The sequence below is a fragment of the Lolium perenne genome, chromosome 7, assembly GCF_019359855.2.
Source record: "Lolium perenne isolate Kyuss_39 chromosome 7, Kyuss_2.0, whole genome shotgun sequence".
Taxonomy (NCBI): Eukaryota; Viridiplantae; Streptophyta; class Magnoliopsida; order Poales; family Poaceae; genus Lolium; species Lolium perenne.
The window spans coordinates 121,216,353-121,241,047 of NC_067250.2; the positions used below are offsets into that span (position 1 = coordinate 121,216,353).

General features: G+C 44.1%; 1 protein-coding gene and 1 long non-coding RNA gene across 2 annotated transcripts; both read left to right on the forward strand.

Annotated features, from left to right (window-relative positions):
* Positions 1-15,041: 15,041 nt before the first annotated feature.
* Positions 15,042-16,444, forward strand: LOC139834215 (uncharacterized). The gene is made up of 3 exons (XR_011749744.1): positions 15,042-15,305; positions 15,805-15,875; positions 16,413-16,444. It is a non-coding gene; the product is annotated as an uncharacterized lncRNA (long non-coding RNA).
* A 2,023-nt stretch (positions 16,445-18,467) lies between these two features.
* Positions 18,468-20,625, forward strand: LOC127323839 (patatin-like protein 2). The gene is made up of 5 exons (XM_051351952.2): positions 18,468-18,812; positions 18,914-19,098; positions 19,237-19,420; positions 19,503-19,664; positions 19,930-20,625. The coding sequence occupies exons 1-5, from the start codon at positions 18,594-18,596 to the stop codon at positions 20,473-20,475; spliced, it is 1,296 nt and encodes a 431-aa protein (XP_051207912.1). The 5' UTR covers positions 18,468-18,593; the 3' UTR covers positions 20,476-20,625.
* Positions 20,626-24,695: the final 4,070 nt, after the last annotated feature.

A 24,695-nucleotide genomic window follows, 5' to 3' on the forward strand; every position in this document is an offset into this window, starting at 1 on the left:
ATCTGGCGGCCTTGCGTCCAGTAGCGCTCCAAGTTGTTGTTCCTGCGCGCATGGCGGCTAAGCCCTGCGACTAGCTAGCGCAGGCCAACAAATTGAAATCGAGAGCACACCCAGTCATTCAGTGCTGATGCCAACAAATTGAAATCAAGATGGAGGAGAGCTAACTAATGTGAACGGGACATGAATATAAGAAGATAGAGATGCGTGCTTGTTGTGACAGTCGATCAGTGGTGGCAATGAATATCGAATTAGTTATTGTGCTGCTGTGCTAGATCGAAGGTGTGCATTCTTATTGATCTTTCGTTTGTTGTCCGGACATGAAAGCAAATGCAGACCAAATTATTACTACTTCCGTCCGATTTTGGCTTCTGTTTGGTGTTCGGGCAGCAAAGCAAAGACTGGTCTTGATCGAAGTTTGCAAAGTGCATCAATCGAGGACATGGCGATGCCTAGCACCACCAAATCTGCCAACGCCGTCGTGTCAATGTCGGCCCCGCCGCGTAGATCTGTTGCCGTCCAGGCCGCCGTATGGCATAATCGGTGGAGATATCTTGGACTGGTTGTAGTGGCCAGAGAACAAGGAGTCACCACCGAGCGTAGGAGATTATACATCTTCGATCCAGTGACCCAGTATTGATGGAAGGCCACCACCGACGCTAACGCCGATGTCGGAGAAAGATCTATGCAGTCGTTAATATGAGAGCAGGTGGTGGCTAATCAACACAACACGCAAATTACACCGGGAGAAATCAGCGTCTAATTACTCTGCAACTCACCCATCTTGTTGGTATCATGACGAGCACCAAACCTCCTCGCATTGTCGATGTTCGTGTGTTCTGGTTTGGTTAATTTAACAAGATTTAATTAATTTTAGTGTTTTTCCGTATATGTAACGAGTGATTTGCTGCATGATGATTATTTTATAACGATACAACTAAAATTATAATTTAGACCCGTCGCAACGCACGGGCACTTTTGCTAGTAAGTGATAAGTGCCAACATGCGGAGGACAAAATTGAAGTAGTTAGCTGAACATGATTAAATTATTTGTAGGTACTAATTCAGCTCAGAGAATACACTACAATATTGGTGGGGCAGAAGTGTGTACAACAATGGAAAGACCCAACGAAGGGGCACTATATAGATCCTATACCTTCAAGCTTTAGAACTGCATACAACACAGAGTCGATGTGAAAATAAGGATAAGTGCAAAAGTAAATAAGAACATGTGCCTGCATAGTGGAAGGCAATATATCAGAGTATGGTCTCCTAAGAGCATGTCTAACAGACCCCCTAAATTTCCGCCCCGTAAAACACGTGTAGAGGGCCCTGTATATAAAACGCGAGTACTTTTAACCGGACAAAAACGCCTCCCGTCTAGCAGTCCCCGTATACGGAAACTGTAAAAGAGGAATATGCTTCTTTTTTCATCTCTTCGCGCTGCAGCTCCGCTTCTCAGGCCGCGGGCGGCCCCCGTCGCCTTGCGCCTCCGGCTTCCGCCTCCGGCGCCGCGACTCCACCCGCTTCAAGCGCGCGCACACGCTCGATCACAAAGCGCAGGAGGAGCGGCGAGCAAGACCAGGCCGTGCACCGCGCGCGCGTGCGTGCGTCAGAGGAGCAAGGAAGCATGGGCACGAAGCGGCGGCGCCAGCAGCACCACGGCCGGTGGGTGGTGCCCCCGGTGGCGCCGGCAGCGGCGGCGTTCGCGGCGGCCGGGCTGCTGCTCCTCGTCGTCGCGTTCCACTGCTTCATGTCCCCGCCAGCTCCGCCCCGAGTGGGAGAACGCGGAATTTTGCTTCAAAATTCATCTAGTTTTTTCATTATTTGATAGAAATCTTGATGGGTTGAAAGAAATTGGTAGAGATTTGATAGAATTTAGAGCTCGTTGGCTGGAATTGGTCGCCGGAGTGGAGTTTGTTTGGCGGCGTCGCGGCGAGGTCCGGTGGTGCAGAGTGCAGTTTTCACCCCCTACAAGCCCCTCCACCCTCTATAAGTAAGGGGCGAGAGAGAAAATTCCTAGGGCCCTGTATATTTTAGATACGGGGTGAACCGTTTAGGGGGCCTGCTAGACGGCCATTTTCGCCCCGCCGGAATTATACAAGTCCGGCGTGGTTTAAGGGGTCTGTTAGACCTGCTCTAACAGACACTTCGGCATCGTCATTTTTGATAATCAAAGATTAAGAGAGCAAACCAGCCGAGTCTGAACAAAACGACCAACAAGAGTCTAATCTCCAGAGTACAGATGCACCGGAGAGAATCATCAGCACTCACCCGGCACACTCAGAGGAGGAGAAGGCGGGCGGGCAGAGCGGCAACCTCTTGGAGGCCTGGGAAGGGACCAGGGTAGCACGGAAGAGGAGGGCCGGGCTGAACTGCCGGCCCCAGATGAACTAGCCGCCGTTGTGGACCGCGCCGGAGCCTGCAGCGGCTTGCAGGGCGACACGACAACATGACCGCGGCAGAGGCGGAGCATGCCTGCGACGCCGTGCAGCAGCTTTGGAAGTTTTCGATGGGAGGAACGATGCGAACCCATTGGAGCAGCTGCCTCCTCCCTACCCCAGCTCCCTCACGAGGCCGCACAATGGTGCAATTCCATGGCCGGCCTCGCGAAATCGGCGAGATGCCGCTTCTCCCTGCATGCTGATCCCCATTCTGCTATCTTGCCGATGTGGAACATGGTGGCACGAGTTCTGGAGAGACGACGAAAGACTCACCACCAAGGAGATGGGAAGCATTGTCAGTTAGCTAGAGAAAAAGGGGATTCCGATTCCCATCCCTGTATTTGCCGATGAGCGGTGCAATTCTTTATTTCTTTTTCTACGGCCAGCTTCTTTCTGATTCTGTTTTGTGCTGAACGGAGTAAGAAGGGAACAAAGACAAAAAAAAAAACACTTAGGAGAACACTGCTTACTCATTCCGGCCCATCAATATGGCCTATCAACAGATATACTCCTAAGTGTTTTTTGGCCAGGCCACTTTATTATAGGATAAAGAACAAAATTAGCACTTCTTGTTTCTTTTTGTTCTTCAGTTAGTTCTTTTTTAATATAATAAATATTCACCACTGCATATTAAAATGATGTACATCTGGCTTCTATATATGTAATACCAGGCCCAACCACACCTTATTACCCGTGTGTTGCTTTTTAGCATTCTTTCGTGCTCAATTGTTTGTGTACTTCCTTTGGAATGAGTAAGTTCTACAGCTTACACAAAATATTATTTATTACGGATGTTTAAGGAAATTTCCCTCGCAGCAAAATTTCTCATCAACTTCTTTATTCGGTGAAATGCGACCAAGGTCAGAGGGATGAGTTCAATGCCCAGTGGCTATTTTAGAAAACAAAGGTATTGGATGCCCCTTTCTTTGCTTTGTTTTCCCATATATTTCTGATGTTTTCCCTTGATGCATCCGCGGTTCTTTGATTGCTTACCAGGTAAGGTATTGTCTTTAGTGCATGCATTAACCAAGAACAACATATTCAAGATTGGGATATCTTAATTCAGACCTTATGTGAAGATGATTTTCTTTGATTTATTGTGTATTTTCTAGAAAAGATGATCCTCGACCACTTATATACATGTTACTCTAATTTGTCGTAATATGCATGCTTTCCTGATTCCTCAGTATCAGTAGCTTGCATCTCTTCTTTTCCTATACCCACATCTCTTCTTTTCCTATATCAAATTGCTAGAATAATGTATGAACATCAAATATATTAAGTCAGCAGTACAAGTCTATATATATATATGTTGTTTGCATTTCTCCTTTTATGTGTTTGCTCCTGCTTATGTGTTCAATTGTGGATCTTCTCTCTGTTTGGAGAGATTCTCCATGGATCCTTTTGTATGCTTAAATTCTTGATGGAAGATGGTTTGATCACACCATGATTCCTTAGTTCTTGGAACCACACCAAAATCCAACCGCATGGACATTTGAAGTATTGTTGCATGGAAATTAAATTCTTTTACATGTATGTGTATTTGATTTAAAAGACGAGGAATTGGTTATCTCTTAGGCAGCCATATTCATTTTTATAATACAAAAAACTCTAGCTGTACATTTGTATTTTGAAATACATAAGTTGTTGAATAATTTCTTTACTTCATTCCACACAAACTTTGCAGGTTATGGTAAGTCTGAACCAATTAGCGAAGCTGATGGAAGTGCTTTGCCTGTTGCTGATCATATAAATGGAAGACCTTCTGTTTTATACCATGTCCTTTGACTTAGAATGTGTGCCTGCATGTTGGTTTCCCAAACTGTTCTTAGTGTGAATGCATTGTTTCCTTCAAATTCATTTCGTGTTAGCCCAATGGCTATTGATATGGTTTTAAGGCATCCCAATAGCTATTGACCGTTTTACATGTACAAGTTGAACGGTAATTTATTGTCTTCTCTTTATTGTCAAATTGCTTCTAAGATTATAGTATTCTGTTGTATCAAACGTGAGCTAATCTTCTTCTCTTACCGTTTCTTATATGTGGCTCACATTTAACTATTGGTTGATTATCTTTTCATTGCAGCGGTGTTAAGTTTTGGTAGTGCAAGTATCTATTAAATATACGTTTTCTCTGTAGTGTGGCCTCTAAAAACAATGCCACGATAACGCTCATAAGCAGCTTATGTAGATGTTTTTTATGTTGCTTCCGTACTCCTAACAGACACATCGAGTGTTAGTTACTATAATACTATTCTTTTATTTCCCTTATTGTATATAAAGGTTTGCTATTCCTTGTGCATTATCCTAATTCGATCTTATAGACTTTATTTTGTAAAATCAAAGAAACCTATTACCATTTTCCAATTTATTTTATCATCATTGTATAAAATTTAAATCATTGCGAATTTCACGGGATCGTGCGCCAAGGCGCACATTTAATTCTACTATTCCATAAAATTTAACATCCCTAGACCACACGATGACCTGCATGATTATAATTTTTAATGAGACAAAATTTTAAATATATATATTCAATAAGGAAAATAATTATTTCGAAAAAACCCTTCAAAATCACTAAAAATGTAAATTTATCTACAATGATATTTTCAGAAGCTTATATATGACAGGGGAAAGATGCCCACGGTCCACGGCACACGCTTACCTGAAGGCCGACAATTAAATCTGGAACTGGACGTGTGAGATCCAATGGACTTTCGATCTAACTCACCTTGGACCATGCTGGACTGGATTACATTGGAGTTGGACATCCGTTAAACTAAAGTCCATAAACATTGGATATTGTTGGATGATACGTCTCCAACGTATCTATAATTTCTGATGTTCCATGCTAGTTTTATGACAATACCTACATGTTTTGCTCACACTTTATAATGATTTTATGCATTTTCCAGACCTAACCTATTAAAAAGATGCCACAGTGCCAGTTCCTGTTGTTTTTGGTTCCAGAAAAGCTGTTCGGGCAATATTCTCGGAATTCGACGAAACAAAAGCCAAACATCTTATTTCACCGAGACGGACCATAACACCGAAGGGGAGCCGGAGAGGAGGCCCAGGGCCCCCACACCACACTGGGGCGCGGCCTAGGAGGGGGGCGCACCGCCCTATGGGGTGGGCCCCCCAGGCACCCCCTCGTGCCGCCTCTTCGCCTATATAGTCCCTCACGACATAAAAACCCTACATCAATTGACGAAACTCCAGAAAGACTCCAGGGGCGCCGCCGCCATCGCGAAACTCCAATTCGGGGGACAGAATCTCTGTTCCGGCACGCCACCGGGACGGGGAAGTGCCCCCGGAAGCCATCTCCATCAACGCCACCGCCTCCATCATGCTCCATGAGTAGTTCCCCCATGGACTACGGGTTCTAGTAGTAGCTAGTTGGTACTCTCTCTCACATGTACTTCAATACAATGATCTCATGAGCTGCCTTACATGATTGAGATTCATCTGATGTAATCGGTGTTGTGTTTGTTGGGATCCGATGAATTGTTACATTATGATCAGTCTATCTATAAAGTTTGTGAAGTTATTGTTGCTGCAATCTTGTTGTGTTTAATGCTTGTCACTAGTGCACGAGTGGCATGATCTTAGATTTAAGCTCTATAATTATTTCTTAGATTGTATCTGATGTCTACGCCCCCCTCCTTTTCCTGTAGACAGTGTTGGGCCTCCAAGAGCAGAGGTTTGTAGAACAACAGCAAGTTTTCCCTTAAGTGGATCACCCAAGGTTTATTGAACTCAGGGAGGAAGAGGTCAAAGATATCCCTCTCATGCAACCCTGCAACCACAAAGCAAGAAGTCTCTTGTGTCCCCAACACACCTAATAGGTGCACTAGTTCGGTGAAGAGATAGTGAAATACAGGTGGTATAAATAAGTAGTAGCAACGGCACCAGAAAAGTGCTTTGCCCAGGACAGTAAACAAGCAGTAGTAACGCAGCAGTAGTAACGCAGTAAAACAGTAAACAAGCAGCGATAGCAGTATTTAGGAACAAGGCCTAGGGATTACACTTTCACTAGTGGACACTCTCAACTTTGATCACATAACTGAATAGATAAATGCATACTCTACACCCTCTTGTTGGATGATGAACACCACTAACTGTGTAGGATTACACGAACCCTCAATGCCAGAGTTAACAAGCTCCACAATATTCAATGTTCATATTTAAATAACCTTAGAGTGTAAGATAGATCAACACAACTAAACCAAGTACTAACGTAGCATGCACACTGTCACCTTCACACTATGTAGGAGGAATAAAACTACTTTAATAACATCACTAGAGTAGCATGTAGATATATTGTGATACAAAACACATTGCAATCATAAAGAGATATAAATAAGCACTTCAATATGCCATCCATAACAGTGAATAAGTATTCTGTGAAATATAGCCTAAGAGACCCACACGGTGCACACACTGTCACCTTTACACACGTGGGACAAGGAGTCTCCGGAGATCACATAAGTAAAATTCACTTGACTAGCATAACGACATCTAGATTACAAGCATCATCATATGAATCTCAATCATGTAAGGCAGCTCATGAGATTATTGTATTGAAGTACATAGGAGAGAGATGAACCACATAGCTACCGGTACAGCCCCGAGCCTCGATGGAGAACTACTCCCTCCTCATGGGAGACAGCAGCGTTGATGGAGATGGCGGTGGTGTCGATGGAGGAGCCTTCCGGGGGCACTTCCCCGTCCCGGCGGCGTACCGGAATAGAGACTCCTGTCCCCCAGATCTTGGCTTCGCGATGGCGGCGGCTCTGGAAGGTTTCTCGTACCGTGGCTTTTTCGTATCGAGGTTTTAGGTCGAGGGGGCTTAAATAGGCGAAGAGGCGGCGTCAGAAGGTCAACGGGGCGACGACACTATAGGGGGGCGCGGGCCCCCCCTTGGCCGCGCCGGCCTATGGTCTGGTGGGCCTGTGGCCCCCCCTCTGGCGACTCTCGGGTGTTCTGGATGCTTCCGGGGATTCTAAGATCTTCGGCGTTGATTTCGTCCGATTCCGAGAATATTTCCTTACTAGGATTTCTGAAACCAAAACAGCGTAAAACAAAGAACGGCCCTTCGGCATCTCGTCAATAGGTTAGTTCCGGAAAATGCACGAATATGACATAAAGTGTGCATAAAACATGTAGATATCATCAATAATGTGGCATGGAACATAAGAAATTATCGATACGTCGGAGACGTATCAGCATCCCCAAGCTTAGTTTCTGCTCGTCCCGAGCAGGTAAACGATAACAAAGATAATTTCTGGAGTGACATGCCATCATAAACTTGATCATACTATTGTAAACACATGTAATGAATGCAGCGATCAAAACAATGTAAATGACATGAGTAAACAAATGAATCATATAGCAAAGACTTTTCATGAATAGTACTTCAAGACAAGCATCAATAAGTCTTGCATAAGAGTTAACTCGTAAAGCAATAATTCATAGTAAAAGCATTGAAGCAACACAAAGGAAGATGAAGTTTCAGCGGTTGCTTTCAACTTATAACATGTATATCTCATGGATATTGTCAACATAGAGTAATATAACAAATGCAATATGCAAGTATGTAGGAATCAATGCACAGTTCACACAAGTGTTTGTTTCTTGAGGTAGAGAGAAATAGGCGAACTGACTCAACAATAAAAGTAAAAGAATGGTCCTTCAAAGAGGAAAGCATCGATTGCTATATTTGTGCTAGAGCTTTGATTTTGAAAACATATAGAGAGCAATAAAAGTAAAATTTTGAGAGGTGTTTGTTGTTGTCAATGAATGGTAGTGGGCACTCTAACCCCCTTGCCAGACAAACCTTCAAAGAGCGGCTCCCATTTTATTTTATTTTTGTGTGGCACTCCTTCCAACCTTTCTTTCACAAACCATGGCTAACCGAATCCTTCGGGTGCCTGCCAACAATCTCATACCATGAAGGAGTGCCTTTTTATTTTATTTTTATTATGATGACACTCCTCCCCACCTTTGCTTTCTCAAGCCATGGCTAACCGAATCCTTCGGGTGCCGTCCAACAATCACATACCATGGAGGAGTGTCTATTTTTGTTAATTAATTTGGGACTGGGAATCCCATTGCCAGCTCTTTTTGCAAAATTATTGGATAAGCGGATGAAGCCACTAGTCCATTGGTGAAAGTTGCCCAACAAGATTGAAAGATAAACACCACATACTTCCTCATGAGCTATAAAACATTGACACAAATCAGAGGTGATAAATTTTGAATTGTTTAAAGGTAGCACTCAAGCAATTTACTTTGGAATGGCGGAGAAATACCATGTAGTAGGTAGGTATGGTGGACACAAATGGCATAGTGGTTGGCTCAAGTATTTGGATGCATGAGAAGTATTCCCTCTCGATACAAGGTTTAGGCTAGCAAGGTTTATTTGAAACAAACACAAGGATGAACTGGTGCAGCAAAACTCACATAAAAGACATATTGTAAACATTATAAGACTCTACACCGTCTTCCTTGTTGTTCAAACTCAATACTAGAAATTATCTAGACCTTAGAGAGACCAAATATGCAAACCAAATTTTAGCATGCTCTATGTATTTCTTCATTAATGGGTGCAAGGTATATGACGCAAGAGCTTAAACATGAGCACAACAATTGCCAAGTATCACATTATCCAAGACATTTTAGCAATTTACTACATGTATCATTTTCCAATTCCAACCATATAACAATTTAACGAAGAAGAAACTTCGCCATGAATACTATGAGTAGAGCCTAAGGACATACTTGTCCATATGCTACAGCGGAGCGTGTCTCTCCCATACAATGAATGCTAGGACCCATTTTATTCAAACAAAACAAAAACAAAAACAAACCGACACTCCAAGCAAAGCACATAAGATGTGATGGAATAAAAATATAGTTTCAGGGGAGGAACCTGATAATGTTGTCGATGAAGAAGGGGATGCCTTGGGCATCCCCAAGCTTAGACGCTTGAGTCTTCTTGATATATGCAGGGGTGAACCACCGGGGCATCCCCAAGCTTAGAGCTTTCACTCTCCTTGATCATGTTGTATCATCTCCCTCTCATGATCCTTGAAAACTTCCTCCACACCAAACTTAGAACAACTCATTAGAGGGTTAGTGCACAATCAAAATATACATGTTCAGAGGTGACATAATCATTCTTAACACTTCTGGACCTTGCACAAGGCTACTGAAAGTCAATGGAATCGAAATATCCATCGAACATAACAAAACAGGCAATGCGAAATAAAAGGCAGAATCTGTCAAAAACAGAACAGTTCGTATTGACAATTTTATTGAGGCACCAGACTTGCTCAAATGAAAATGCTCAAATTGAATGAAAGTTGCGTACATATCTGAGGATCACTCACGTAAATTGGCATAATTTTCTGAGTTACCTACAGAGAATTTTGCCCATATTCGTGACAGCAAAGAAATCTGTTTCTGCGCAGTAATCCAAATCTAGTATGAACCTTACTATCAACGACTTTACTTGGCACAACAAAACACAAAACTAAGATAAGGAGAGGTTGCTACAGTAGTAAACAACTTCCAAGACACAAATATAAAACAAAGTACTGTAGCAAAATAACACATGGGTTATCTCCCAAGAAGTTCTTTCTTTATAGCCATTAAGATGGGCTCAGCAGTTTTAATGATGCACTCGCAAGAAATAGTAGTTGAAGCGAAAGAGAGCATCAAGAAGCAAATTCAAAACACATTTAAGCCTAACATGCTTCCTATGCATAGGAATCTTGTAAATAAACAGGTTCATGAAGAGCAAAGTAACAAGCATAGGAAAACTAGACAAGCTCAATTTCAAAATTTTAAGCATATAGAGAGGCATTTTAGTAACATGAAAATTTCTACAACCATATTTTCCTCTCTCATAATAACTTTCAGTAGTATCATGAGCAAACTCAACAATATAACTATCACATAAAGCATTCTTATCATGAGTCTCATGCATAAAATTATTACTCTCCACATAAGCATAATCAATTTTATTAGTTGTAGTGGGAGCAAATTCAACAAAGTAGCTATCATTATTATTCTCATCAAGTGTAGGAGGTATAGTATAATCATCATAAAATGTACTCTCCATAGTAGGTGGCACCAAAAGGCTACTATCATTATAATCATCATAAATAGGAGGCAAAGTATCATCAAAGTAAATTTTCTCCTCCATGCTTGGGGGACTAAAAAGATCATGCTCATCAAAACCAGCTTCCCCAAGCTTAGAATTTTCCATAGCATTAGCAACAATAGTGTTCAAAGCATTCATATTAATAACATTTCCATTAGCATGCATATAAAGTTCCATGGGTTTTTTAATTCTCTCTTCAAACACATCATGTCCTAATTCAAGATAAAGTTCATAAAGATCTCTCATATTTTTGTTGTTTTCCATTATGCCTAACTAGTGTAAACAAGAAACAAAAAGATGCAATTGCAGGATCTAAAGGAAATAGCTTCGAGCACAAACACAATGGCGCCAGAAAAGTACTGTTACCTGGAACCGGAGTATGAGTGCCTTTTACCTTTCCTCCCCGGCAACGGCGCCAGAAAATAGCTTGATGTCTACGCCCCCCTCCTTTTCCTGTAGACAGTGTTGGGCCTCTAAGAGCAGAGGTTTGTAGAATAACAGCAAGTTTTCCCTTAAGTGGATCACCCAAGGTTTATCGAACTCAGGGAGGAAGAGGTCAAAGATATCCCTCTCATGCAACCCTGCAACCACAAAGCAAGAAGTCTCTTGTGTCCCCAACACACCTAATAGGTGCACTAGTTCGGCGAAGAGATAGTGAAATACAGGTGGTATAAATAAGTAGTAGCAACGGCACCAGAAAAGTGCTTTGCCCAGGACAGTAAACAAGCAGTAGTAACGCAGCAGTAGTAACGCAGTAAAACAGTAAACAAGCAGCGATAGCAGTATTTAGGAACAAGGCCTAGGGATTACACTTTCACTAGTGGACACTCTCAACTTTGATCACATAACTGAATAGATAAATGCATACTCTACACCCTCTTGTTGGATGATGAACACCACTAACTGTGTAGGATTACACAAACCCTCAATGCCGGAGTTAACAAGCTCCACAATATTCAATGTTCATATTTAAATAACCTTAGAGTGTAAGATAGATCAACACAACTAAACCAAGTACTAACGTAGCATGCACACTGTCACCTTCACACTATGTAGGAGGAATAAAACTACTTTAATAACATCACTAGAGTAGCATGTAGATATATTGTGATACAAAACACATTGCAATCATAAAGAGATATAAATAAGCACTTCACTATGCCATCCATAACAGTGAATAAGTATTATGTGAAATATAGCCTAAGAGACCCACACGGTGCACACACTGTCACCTTTACACACGTGGGACAAGGAGTCTCCGGAGATCACATAAGTAAAATTTACTTGACTAGCATAACGACATCTAGATTACAAGCATCATCATATGAATCTCAATAGAGAACTCATGAGATTATTGTATTGAAGTACATAGGAGAGAGATGAACCACATAGCTACCGGTACAGCTCCGAGCCTCGATGGAGAACTACTCCCTCCTCATGGGAGACAGCTGCGTTGATGGAGATGGCGGTGGTGTCGATGGAGGAGCCTTCCGGGGGCACTTCCCCGTCCCGGCGGCGTACCGGAACAGAGACTCCTGTCCCCCAGATCTTGGCTTCGCGATGGCGGCGGCTCTGGAAGGTTTCTCGTACCGTGGCTTTTTCGTATCGAGGTTTTAGGTCGAGGGGGCTTAAATAGGCGAAGAGGCAGCGTCAGAAGGTCAACGGGGCGACGACACTATAGGGGGGCGCGGGCCCCCCTTGGCCGCGCCTGCCTATGGTCTGGTGGGCCTGTGGCCCCCCTCTGGCGACTCTCGGGTGTTCTGGATGCTTCCGGGGATTCTAAGATCTTCGGCGTTGATTTCGTCCGATTTCGAGAATATTTCCTTACTAGGATTTCTGAAACCAAAAACAGCAGAAAACAGCAACTGGCCCTTCGGCATCTCGTCAATAGGTTAGTTCCGGAAAATGCACGAATATGACATAAAGTGTGCATAAACCATGTAGATATCATCAATAATGTGGCATGGAACATAAGAAATTATCGATACGTCGGAGACGTATCAGTATCTACAAGTTGTTTGCACATATTGCTGTCCGGAACCCGAGGCCCCAAAGTGACAGAAATTGGGACAACCGGAGGAGAAGGCTGTGATATGAGGATCACATGTTTTCACCAAGTGTTAATGCTTTGCTCCGGTGCTTTATTAAAAGGAGTACCTTAATTACTAGTAGATTCCCTTGAGACCCGGCTGCCACCGGCTGGTAGGACAAAAGATGTTATGCAAGTTTCTCATTGCGAGCACGTATGACTATATATGGAAAACATGCCTACATAATTAATAAATTGATGTTCTATCTTAATGCTATTTCAATCATATCAATTGCCCAAATGTAATTTGTTCACCCAACACTTGTCACTTGTTATTGGAGAGTTACCACTAGTGTAGATAGCTGGGAACCCCGGTCCATCTCTCATCATCATATACTCGTTCCTACATGACATTGAAAGTAGTATTAACTATTTTCTGGTGTCATTGCCTCTGTGTTACTGTTACTGCTGTTGTGTTACTGTTACTATTGCTCTCATATTACTGCTGCTTTCACATCACCCCTGTTACTAGTGCTTCTCCAGGTGCAGCTGAATTGACAACTCAGTTGTTAAGTCTTATAAGTATTCTTTACCTCTCCTTGTGTCGAATCAATAAATTTGGGTTTTACTTCCCTCGAAGACTGTTGCGATCCCCTATACTTATGGGTTATCATTGGACAGAGAGGATAGGATCCATCCAAGATCCATTGGACCGTCTCTGCTGGCGATTAATAATCGTTCACGACTGAGATGAGCACCACACGTCCACGCCGCGCGGCACCGGCGACAATCTGAGACAAACACGGCCCTCTCACTCTCTCTGTCCTTGCACTTGCACGCACTGAAGTAAAAAAATCGCACTGCTCCGCATCTGCCCCAACGCCGGCTGACCGGACAGCCGCTCCGTGACCGGAGACCAACCCCCGCGGTGGTACTTCTCCCCCACCCCGGCCCCCGTCCCCGTCCCCCCATCCCTGCAACACCCTCATCTCTCCTCCAGGCTCCAGCTCTTCCCCATGTCGGATCCCGTGTGACCGTCGCCTCCACATCAACGACCACATCCGGCCGGTGATCCACGATTGGGAGGTGCTCGAGCTCTTCATGCTCACGGGCGATACAACGCTAGGCAGAAGCGGAGGCGCAGGGGCTCGTCTCCACGCAAATGGTGGCCGCAGTCATCGCGCATCTGACGCGTACACAACACCTGAGCTTGGAGCTCGGCTAGCCACAGGCGAGCTGTAGGCACTACCCTGGTAAGCAAGTTCTTCTGTACACTCCTGCTCTGAGGTTTTCGTGGGGATTCTCCTATGGATTATGGAGATGCTTTTCCGTGTTGTTTTTGTGGGGCGAATCGAAGTAACTCATGTTGTCTATGAGAAGCGGGGGTAGATTGATGCAGTGTGAAGGAGCGTGTTTGTTGATGACAACTTAACGGCCTAGCGATTTGAAGCATGGGCGAGGTGAGTTGTATACAAAAATCCATCTATGAGTCAATAGAAAGTTTTTGTGTCACTGTGTTTCGCTAAACTGACGAACTAACCCTACATGTTGTCTTTTTTTCTTTTTGATCAACAAACCTACACATTGTCAGTTTTGGGTATTCAGAGGAATTGTCTACAGCTTTATGCAGATGCTATTAATTATAAGGACCAAAATTTCATAGGCTGTCCTTCTATTATATGTTCCCATCGTAATATATTATAACACTTTACTGCACTTAAATTTCTTTTTGCTTAGAAACAACATTACATGTTTTAGCATTGTCCCTTTCTAAATGAAATAATCTTTGAATGTGCTTCCATTATATGTTCCAGGTAGAATATCGTAAAACAATTTACTGCCTTGAAATTCGGATTTAGTAGAAACGACATTATTTGTTTTAGCATTGTCTCTTTCTAAATGATTTAAGGTGTCCTGCTCTTCTATGCAGCCTTAGTTATTCATGTCAAGTATCTCAAATATCCCATGTATTAGTGTAGTTTCATGAATATCTGAGACCTGCACGATACACATGTATGTAACGTGAGTTGAGATGTTGCTACTGTGAGTTCCTTTAGAAGGTTATCAGAGAAAGCTCTATGCTTCCTTTGTATGCTAGCTGATTTTATCTGAATGACACGAAAAAAGAATAGTTTGAACATCCTTATTTCTTTTAAGATACTGGAAACGATCCATATGCTACCATGTATGTATTTTTTTTTTGTATCAAAGGGCATGAATTTAAACATTGTTGTAAGTCCTAGTTCGTGTACCTTGGTTTCATTTATAAAGTTTTATGTTTATTAAGTTAACATATCTACTATTATGTAGCATTAGCATATCTACTATTCTGCAGCATTAGCATATCTACTATTGTATCATATTAAAGGAAAACAGTGCTTTGATGTTACAGGATTTTGAAATTTGAGGAGTATGGTGCATCAAGACAATGTTGTTCTCATGGATTTCATGTAGTTGACAGATTTGGAATGTCAATATATATACACTAAACGCAGCCTTGCTGTGAGTTCCTCCGCTGCGGGTGCCTGCACCAATTTTGATGAAAATGTCTGGCGTAACATCACACACTGTTGAAGAAAAGGTTGGAGTACTGCTGTTCAATCTTGGTGGCCCAGAGACCCTCAATGATGTTCCGGCGTTTTTGTTAAATCTCTTTGCTGATTCAGTAAGTGATCGTGCCATATGATCATACATTTGATTGCCATATTGGCGAGTTCATTTTCTATTTAGGATGCATTGACACATGGTTCAGGACAACTACTTTTTAGTGTAAAAAGCTTGACATTCACGTTCTACAGTATCGATTTGCTGATGATGAAGTAATGTACAGAAAAACACACAGTTGACAATATGTATGCATCCTAAATAGAAAAGAAACTCGCCAATATGTATGCTCCAAATTATCACGACATGTGTAAGGTTTCCATGTGGTCTACAGCTCTGTACCTAATTTATTGAGTTAGTTCTGTACATAGGTTATGGTGTTCCATATGAAACTGAAGCATGAAAAAATGTTTGTCAAAAAGTTCTTTACTTAAATTGTTTTGTTACTGAAGTTACTTTTAGTCTTGGCCAGTGCTATAGCCCTGTGAGTCAAAATCAAATGCTCAATGCTATATTGTTAACTTTTGTGACAACTTATTTATTTTTATTTGCATTTCCAGTTGATTCATTGTGGCTCGATGGTCCAGGATGAGAAGGTAGAGCTAAACATCCAATTCATGTAATATTTGAGGTATGCACGGTCTCCGCACCCTTACTTTGTCAGTATTTGTATTCTTTCCCTATTAATTACTGTTGTTTTAAGAGAAAGTAATAATTATGTATAATTATACACATCATTGTACCTTCAGAAAAAGTACTAACTAATGTACTTATTTATTTTTATATGAAGCAACTCATCATCAGATATGAATTGAGTTGTTGCATTATAGCTAGCTCCAAATTGAAGAGATGGTATGGAAGAATAAATTATCTTGAGTCACTGTAATATCATACAATAGATTTAGCAAATTGATCTTCCAAGAATAAATTATGCTTTTTTTCAAGTGACTGAGTATGATCACCAAGACGAAATACAGTAGTATATTCATAAAATGATCCGTAATTTTCATTCAAAGCACCATATTTTATAAATCATATTTCTCTCACTCAGAACGGTATTGTGTATTCAATAGCGGACTAAAATAAAAAACGGTATATTCAAATTAATGGAGCCTATGCATAGCGGAGTTTGTTAATCCAGTACTTGCTTTTTTCTTCTTCGCTGCAGAATTATGGTCATCATCCGTTGTATGCATCAATTGATGAGGGACACTATATAAAATAAAATAAAAATAAAACATAAGTAATATCCAGTACTAGTTTCTACACACTTCCACTATATTCTAGGTAATATGGTCCTCTAGTTATGTGTGTTGTAGTGGTTTCCAAAGTATTCTAGTATATAAAATAAATGAGAACCTTAGAGCAAAAGCCACTTTGTTATACTAGCTCTGTCTCTCGCTTTCTTTGGACGGATACGTTACACACGTGAACCAATGACAACGGCTGCTGCATACTACTACATGCCAGTATAAGTAAACGTATTGACCTGAGCTCAATTTTATGTAGCTAGGGAGATTCGTGGAAAGCTCTTGTTGCACGCCCTAAGTGGACGAAAAGAGTACCTAGCTTCCGCAAGAATGGGTACGATCGAATGGAAGGTTTGTTTTCTCTGCAAGTATTTCCAGCCACTTGGAGAAACTTCAGCATGTAAACCGAATCAGACCTGACCTCAGAACTACATCTATCGATTCCCCTCTCATCTCTCTTCTTACCTCTCCAACTAGACTATCTTGGGATATTCTCCAATACGTAACCTATATAGGAGTATGTGCTACGGTTGGTCACCGCAAGTTCGCACCTGCTTAATTAAGTGGTCAACTAGAAGAGGTTAGTTTTTTCATAACTTGTCGCGCTTCTCTTTGTACGGCTGCGTGATGCATCGTGACGTTGGAATCCGATTAAAATTCTGATGATACGGCAGCCTGGCCTCTCCATGGGAAGTTAGTTCTTATCTATCGTTCTTGTGTATGCGCGCGTGCTTTCAGGGGCATTTAGGCTAAACCCTACTCCGGCCAGAGCTAGCTTGAGGGGTATTTCATGGCTAAATTTTAGTTGTTGCGGAAAGGTATAGAAATAAAAATGGTATCCCAAATATAGATATGCTTGAAAACAACAAGATCACACGATGCAACTAATATACTAGAAAGCCAATCTAGGCCACCACGGAAATCATTTGTACATTCGTGGAACCAACTCCCAACGACCGCACCTATAGAGTCCAGAGTATCCTGCACGTTCATCCGATGCAGTGAAGACCACGTACGAAGCTAGTAGGTTATCATTTAAATATCTTACAACAACTTAGATTTCTTCTTTTGTTAGAGATGAAACAATACAAGAAGTTCATAAAGGCCAACATAAAGAGCACACTCACACTAGGATTTGAGCATCATGTTCGGAGCTAATTTTCCTAACGTATATAATCAAAACACTAGCTGGTGTGACGAAAGATTAAAATGTATGAATAAAGTCCTCCATATCAACCGAGGACTTGTAAACAACAAACGTTGTAGTAGTATTATTTCTTTCTTGATTAATTATAGTAGAAACCCGTATTTTGAGTTTGTAAATAAATTTCTAGCAAAAATGGTTATTTTTCGTGGATCGTGTGGGAAAATATTGACTTGATCGAAGAAGACAGAGATGCACGGAGACGGTCCTACCGGCTAGCTCCTGGACAAATGTATCGATCGACATGGCGACATCAAACGTTCAGCTAGGTGAGAATGTATTGGACGGAAAGTAGAGTGTATCTGAAGCATGGTGGGGGGACTCGGTAGAAACCAGAACTGTCACGTGAAGGAACCTCAAATTTCTTCGCTGACGAGACGAGGGCGATGGTTCCGTACATTTTCACCGATGGAGGAGAAACTTCTCCCGCTCTGCTTCCAACATTGCGCATTCAGCCGCTTCAGCTTCTACACGCAACAAAATAGATAAGCTAATAAATACTGTAGCAAGTAAGCGGAAATGGGAGAAACAGTAGTGCCACCCCGCGCCTCACTAGATAAGAACTCGATCAGGGCCTGGTCCTTGACCGGACCAATTCACGTCGATCCATGGCCAATGGCCTCTTTCCCGCGTGTTTGGCTCCTTCAATTCAAATTTTTGACTGGCACTGAATCACCTCTCTGGACGACGTTTCCGGCGATCGGGAAACACGACTTTTCACAGTGCCCGATGGAACCCGCGCGCGTATATAAATACTACGAGCAGCCTTGCTGGTGATTCATGTGGAATAACTAGCTACTACGCAAAAATCCAGAGACAAGCCGACCAACTTGGCCTTTTCGTAAATCCAAGGAATCCGAGGTCCTAGTTTGTGGTCTGAGGTCGGATCATCCATATGGCGGCCATGAAAGTCCCGTTGGGGCAGAGCAACGAGCCCCTGACCCTGAACCCGGCGCAGCGGATGCTCAGCCCTGGCGCCTCGTCGTCGCTGGGGACTCCCAGGACCCCGCCGCCGTCCTACGGGAGCACCGTCACCGTGCTCAGCATCGACGGCGGCGGCGTACGCGGCATCATCCCTGGCACCATCCTCGCCTTCCTCGAGAAAAAGCTCCAGGTAATTAATCAACAAGCTTCTTCGACTAATATAATATACTTGCACGTTCATGCATCTAAAGAGCTGTATGCTGTTGCCGGGTTCTCGTCACATAAAAATAGGAGATCGATGAGGACGACACCGTAAGGCTCGCGGACTACTTCGACGTGATCGCCGGAACGAGCACCGGAGGGCTGGTAACCGCCATGATCACCGCGCCCAACGCCCAGGGCCGCCCGCTCTTCGCCGCTAAGGACATCAACAGCTTCTACCGCCAGCACAGCCCTAGCATCTTCCCTCCTGCCAGGTGAGGATTTACATAATTAAATCTCACATTCTCACGTACTACAGACTAAAAAGCATGCCACCATCAGCTCCTCAACCAAATTAATTCTTCATACTTACATGCATGTATGATCGACCATATATATTCTGTGTGGTGTAGAAAATGGCCTTTCAGTTTCGGTCTGTTCAAGAGCTTGATGGGACCCAAGTACAACGGCAAGTACCTCCACAAGGTCGTCAAGGAGCTGCTCGGCGACACGCGGCTCAACCAGACGCTCAAAACCGTCATCATCCCTACCTTCGACATCAAGCTCCTCCAGCCTACAATCTTCTCAACTTACGATGTACTCACACTTGTAACATGCTTTCTCGCAACTATATAGCCTGCTAGATTTCCTAATCAGTGTGATCCACAAAACTTTACAGGCCATCAAGGATGTCTCCAAAAACGCTCTTCTCTCGGACGTGTGCATCGGCACCTCCGCCGCGCCCACCTACCTCCCCGGACACCATTTCCAGACAATGGACGGAGAGGGAAAGCCCCGGGACTTCAACCTCATTGACGGAGGGGTTGCCGCAAACAATCCTGTGAGTCGACTTGATAACCTAAATTAGCTAGCTGAGAAATAACTACGTGCTCAGTCAAATCCTACATAATTTAATTTATATCGTGATTCGTGCTAATCATGAGTTGCAACAGAGATTTGATAACATCATCTGACTGAGAACGAAGTTAGTTCTCAGAGAAATAGTTACACCCATTAATTAACATCATTTAATTGACTTATATATGTGATTTTGATGTGTATCCCTTCTCTGTTTGGCTAATTGACATCACATCTCATGGATACAGACGCTGCTGGCGATGACCAACGTAAGCAACCAGATCCTCATGGGGAACCCGGACTTCTTCCCCATCAAGCCCGCTGACTACGGCAAGTTCATGGTGCTCTCGCTCGGCACCGGCACCTCCAAGATCGAGGAGAAGTTCGACGCACTGCAGAGCAGCAAGTGGGGCCTTCTCGGGTGGCTCTACAACAGCGGCGCCACGCCCATCATCGACAGCTTCAGCCAGGCCAGCTCCGACCTCGTCGACATCCACACCTCCGTGCTCTTCCAGGCGCTGCACGTCCATAAACGCTACCTCCGCATACAGGACGATGAGCTCAAGGGCGAGACGGCGTCTGTCGACGTGTCCACACCCGAGAACCTCAACCGGCTCGTCGGCGTCGGCGAGGCGCTGCTCAAGAGGCCGGCGTGCAAGGTGAACGTCGAAACGGGGAAGAACGAGCCTGACCCCAAGAGGGGCACGAACGAGGAGGAGCTCATCCGTTTCGCCACTATGCTCTCGCAAGAGCGCAAGGCCAGACTTGGTAACCAGGAGGGACTTAAAATCTAGAGACTTGGATATGTACCTAAATACCTTCCCCGTTCTCACATGATGATCCCGCCTAGCACCCGCTTATATGCCCAGATGTGTGTTTATTTGTGTAGATACTCATTCATTTGTCCGATAGTTGTTATATATATATGTCTCTAAATTAAATATAAACATTGAATCACGTTTGTGCCCACACAGAATTGCAATAAAATGATAGCTTTTTTTCTTATTGGAAATGGCAATTTAATTTTTTTCGATCAAGGAGCATAGCCCTAGACTCTGCATCCACACAGCTTTCTTCTTTATTAAATTATTCGCAATACCTTACAAGGGGATTACAAAGATCAATCTCGAAGCCTCCTTCCTAGCGATAACTCACTATACCTACGATGAAGGGGGGAACCATGAACAAGGTCATACTTCCTGACGGTACACCAACACACATCATCCAAAGAGCAAAACTCTGAGGGTGTGCCATTGCACACGTCGCAGAGTTCGCAACCGTCATCTATCTCGAACCCATATCAAAGCGAGATCAACGTATTAACCGTGCCAGGCCTGCCGTCGATGTCACCATAACACCAAACATCTCCACCATCTTGTCTGTGTCCAGCAATCCTCTCCCATCTTCGATACCCCGCAGCTCCACGCCGCTGAGAATCATCGACGACAACGTGGTAGATGAACACCACTCCACCAAAAACCACCTCCATCCAGCCGCTGCTCCAAAAACGATGCCCCAAGAGGTAACACGACGCAGGAAGCGTTGTCATCATCCGATCCTGGCTGGATCAAAGGTTTCCCCCGGAGCAGCACGAGTGCGTTCCTGCGGACTGCGACGACGATGCCTTCAAGAAGGAAGCGACGCTTAACGTCGCCATCGCCCGCCAATCTTGACACGGTTTTCACCGACAGCCGCGAGTTCCCAACTCGGCGAGAGCAAACTGAGAGGCCAGCAAAGATGATGCCGTCACAGGGTAACGACGCCAAAAGCCACCGCCATCATCCGCCAAGAACGAAGTCAAGGCTCGGTGTTCACTGGTGGCCCCTTCGCCGCTCACTCGTCGTCGACTAGATCTTCATCGCCGGGGTAGAGGGATCTCGTGATCCTCCACCCCAGCAACCAGCCGACCCCCTCCGGCGAAGGAGAAGGCCGACTCCACCGTCGAACCCAAGGCTGCTGCCCCGGGCGACCTCGTACCACGGGAGAAGCCCAAGATCATCGCCCCTCACCGGCGAGAGGCGGAGGGAATGGCACTGTCCGCCACCACCAGCCACCACCGGCGTGCCGCCGATGGGAGGCGGGGAGGTCGCAGCACGGGTTCTGGCCACCGCCCCCGTCCATCCATGCGGGAGGCGGGAGGGCCGCCGTCGCCCTCCATCCTCGTCAGACCGCCGCCGCCCCGGGAGGCGGGAGGGCTGCCGCTGCCGCGGTGAGAAACTCCATGGCGGCCGTCCCCGTCGCGTCACGAGGGAAGGTCCCCGCCGCCGCCACGCCCCGAGGTCTTTGCCCCGGCGGCGGTGGCGGGAAGGTTGGGGGAGGGTTGGGGGAGGCGGCTAGGGTTAGGGTTGGGGAGGCGGCTAGGGACTTTGACCTTCAAGATACCGTTCCTTTTAATGATAGCTGTCATTGTATATTTGTATGCCTCACATTTAATTTTTTCTTTTTTTTTGAACAATTTAATTTGTTCTTCAATCCCAGTCACATTTTATATGTCAAGATAACACGTCGTAGGGTTCTCCCTCACCCGGCGTAGGTAAACTAAAGACAAAACTTCTACTCGCTCCATCCTAAATTATAAGGCACATTTTTCGCACGATCTTTGATGCATGTGTTTGACCATTAATATATACTGAACTATATGGATTCGAAATGTACAAAATGTTGTCGTTGAATTCATCTTCCAAATCTCTTTCATTCAGATATATTTATATAGTTTTTATGAACATGTCATAATTATAAATCATGCTCAAAGTTTTAAGTTATTTACCTGCCAAGGACGTTTTTTTTTATTTCAGGATGGAGGGAACGAGATTGCTAAACTAGCAAGAAAATACAGCATGTTCAAACTAATTGATGTGCATTACTCCCACAATTTACAATTGCCATGCATTTTAGGTTTAGTCAAAGTCAAATTTTACAAAGTTTGACCAAAAATATAGAAAATAATAATATCTAAAATATAAAATTAGTACTATTAGAATCATCCTAAATGTATTTTCATATTGGCGAGTGCTTCCATAGACCTCTAAGGCGAACAATTGCATAACTGTACCAAAGGGCACGTGCGTCTTGGTTGGCGATAGCGGGTCAGGTTAGGTTAGCCCCCGAGACCCAATATCAAGTGACCCGTGTATTGGTTGCAAGGGTATACGGTTTATGTATGTACCGGGTTTTTTTTGCCCATGCCCTAGATCTCGTTAGCCATTGGTACGTCATCGGTTGTCACTTCCATTCTAACGTACCCAAAGATCGTGATCAGCTCGTTGCAACCGCCGGTGATGGTGGCTATCTCCGATCTAGATATGCTCTGGTAGATACTTGTCTGCCTGATCGCGGCAAGGATCCGGCGTCCAATGTTGGCCCAACTCCACCCTCCCACGGCTGCCATTCACCACCGCCATTTCCACGTGCTCTGGTCGATCGTGATAAGCAGGCGCGGCCGGTTACCTCGGAGATCTCCTATCCTTCCCGGGTCCGGTGGATCGTTGGCCGTCCCCGCACTACAAGGCAGAGCGAGAGGTCGTGCGCATCGCCGCCGAGCCCAACTTCGCGTGGCGGCCCAGATTGCCACCGACGTGCAGAAGGTAAGCCTCCATGCCACACTGCTATTCCCTTCTTATTCCATGTCCTTTCTAATATGGATTGTCGCATGTGTGCTTAGTTTTTAATTTGTTGTTCATTTTTTATCAATTTTTGGGATATTATTTATTGATCTATATTACACAATGAATTCCAAGCCGAGTTTTTATATTGATTCATGAAAACATGATTCTATTACAGCTCCGTTGATTAGGTCAGTGATGTTGGTTTTATTTGGACCGATGAACAGTTCTATGGCTTCTGGGATTGACAATAAGAAAGTAAGTAACAATGGACGTTGATATGTCATCTTCAGAAGATGAAGTATCATCTAATGATGATAATAGCATTTTTGGGGATTCTAAAGCTGAGTTTGATAATGTGAGTCACTCACAGTTTCATATTTTATTCGGACTGTATGGGATTATCTTGTACTTAAATTTTCCCTCCTTCACTAGTGGTAAATAGGCTAACTGTGGCACACAAAAAAAGAATTCTGTGGCGCATATCTCGGTGCGCCACAGTTACCACGCGACTAGTATTTGAATTATGTGGCGCATATGTACATGCGCCACAGAAGTCTTGAAACTTATGTAGCGCGCCAGGTCAATATGCGCCACAGAATATTTTTGAATTTTTTAAAAAATGTCGGCTAGATCTAGATCTAGATCTGGGGTGGACGGAATTTCGTTGATATTTTTTTGGAATTCCTCAGGAAGGTGAGTACTTGGGTGGGGTGGGGTGGGTGGGGTGGGGTGGGTGGAAGAGGAGGCCGGCCGGAGGAGGTGGTGGAGGTGGTGGTGGGGGTGGAGGAGGAGGAGGTGGTGGTGGTGGCCAGAGGAGGAGGAGGTGGTGGTCGGAGGAGGAGGAGGAGGTGGTGGTGGTGGCCGGAGGAGGAGGAGGAGGAGGTGGTGGTGGTAGTGGTGGTGGTGGTCGCCGGAGGAGGAGGAGAAGGTGGTGGTCGCTGGAGGACGAAGCCGTAGGAGGAGGAGGGAGAAGAAGGGAGGAGGTGGTGGTGGTGGTGGAGAAGAAGGGAGGAGGAGGTGGTGGTGGTGGTGGTGGGAGGAGAAGTGGAGGAGAAGAGGAGAAGTGAGAAGATGGACAAGTGAGGAGAAATGGAGGAGAAGTGGCGCCTCCGAAATTCAAAATTCGGCTAAGAATTCTGTGGCGCATGTCCACATGGTGCTCCATAGATTTTTTTTTCAAAATTTTCTATTCTGCAGGAAAAAATCTTTAAATTTCCATAACTTTTTACTCTTTTCAAATTTGACGATTCTAAAAAATTTCCATCCAGGCAAGCCCAGGTGAATTCGGATGTAGAATTTTCTCCCTGTCATTTTGATATATTGTGCGTTTTTTCGAGTTCGTATGCAACCAGGAACCAGTTTGATGATTTTGCAATGTAATTTTGCAAAAAAAATCGAAATTCATGTTT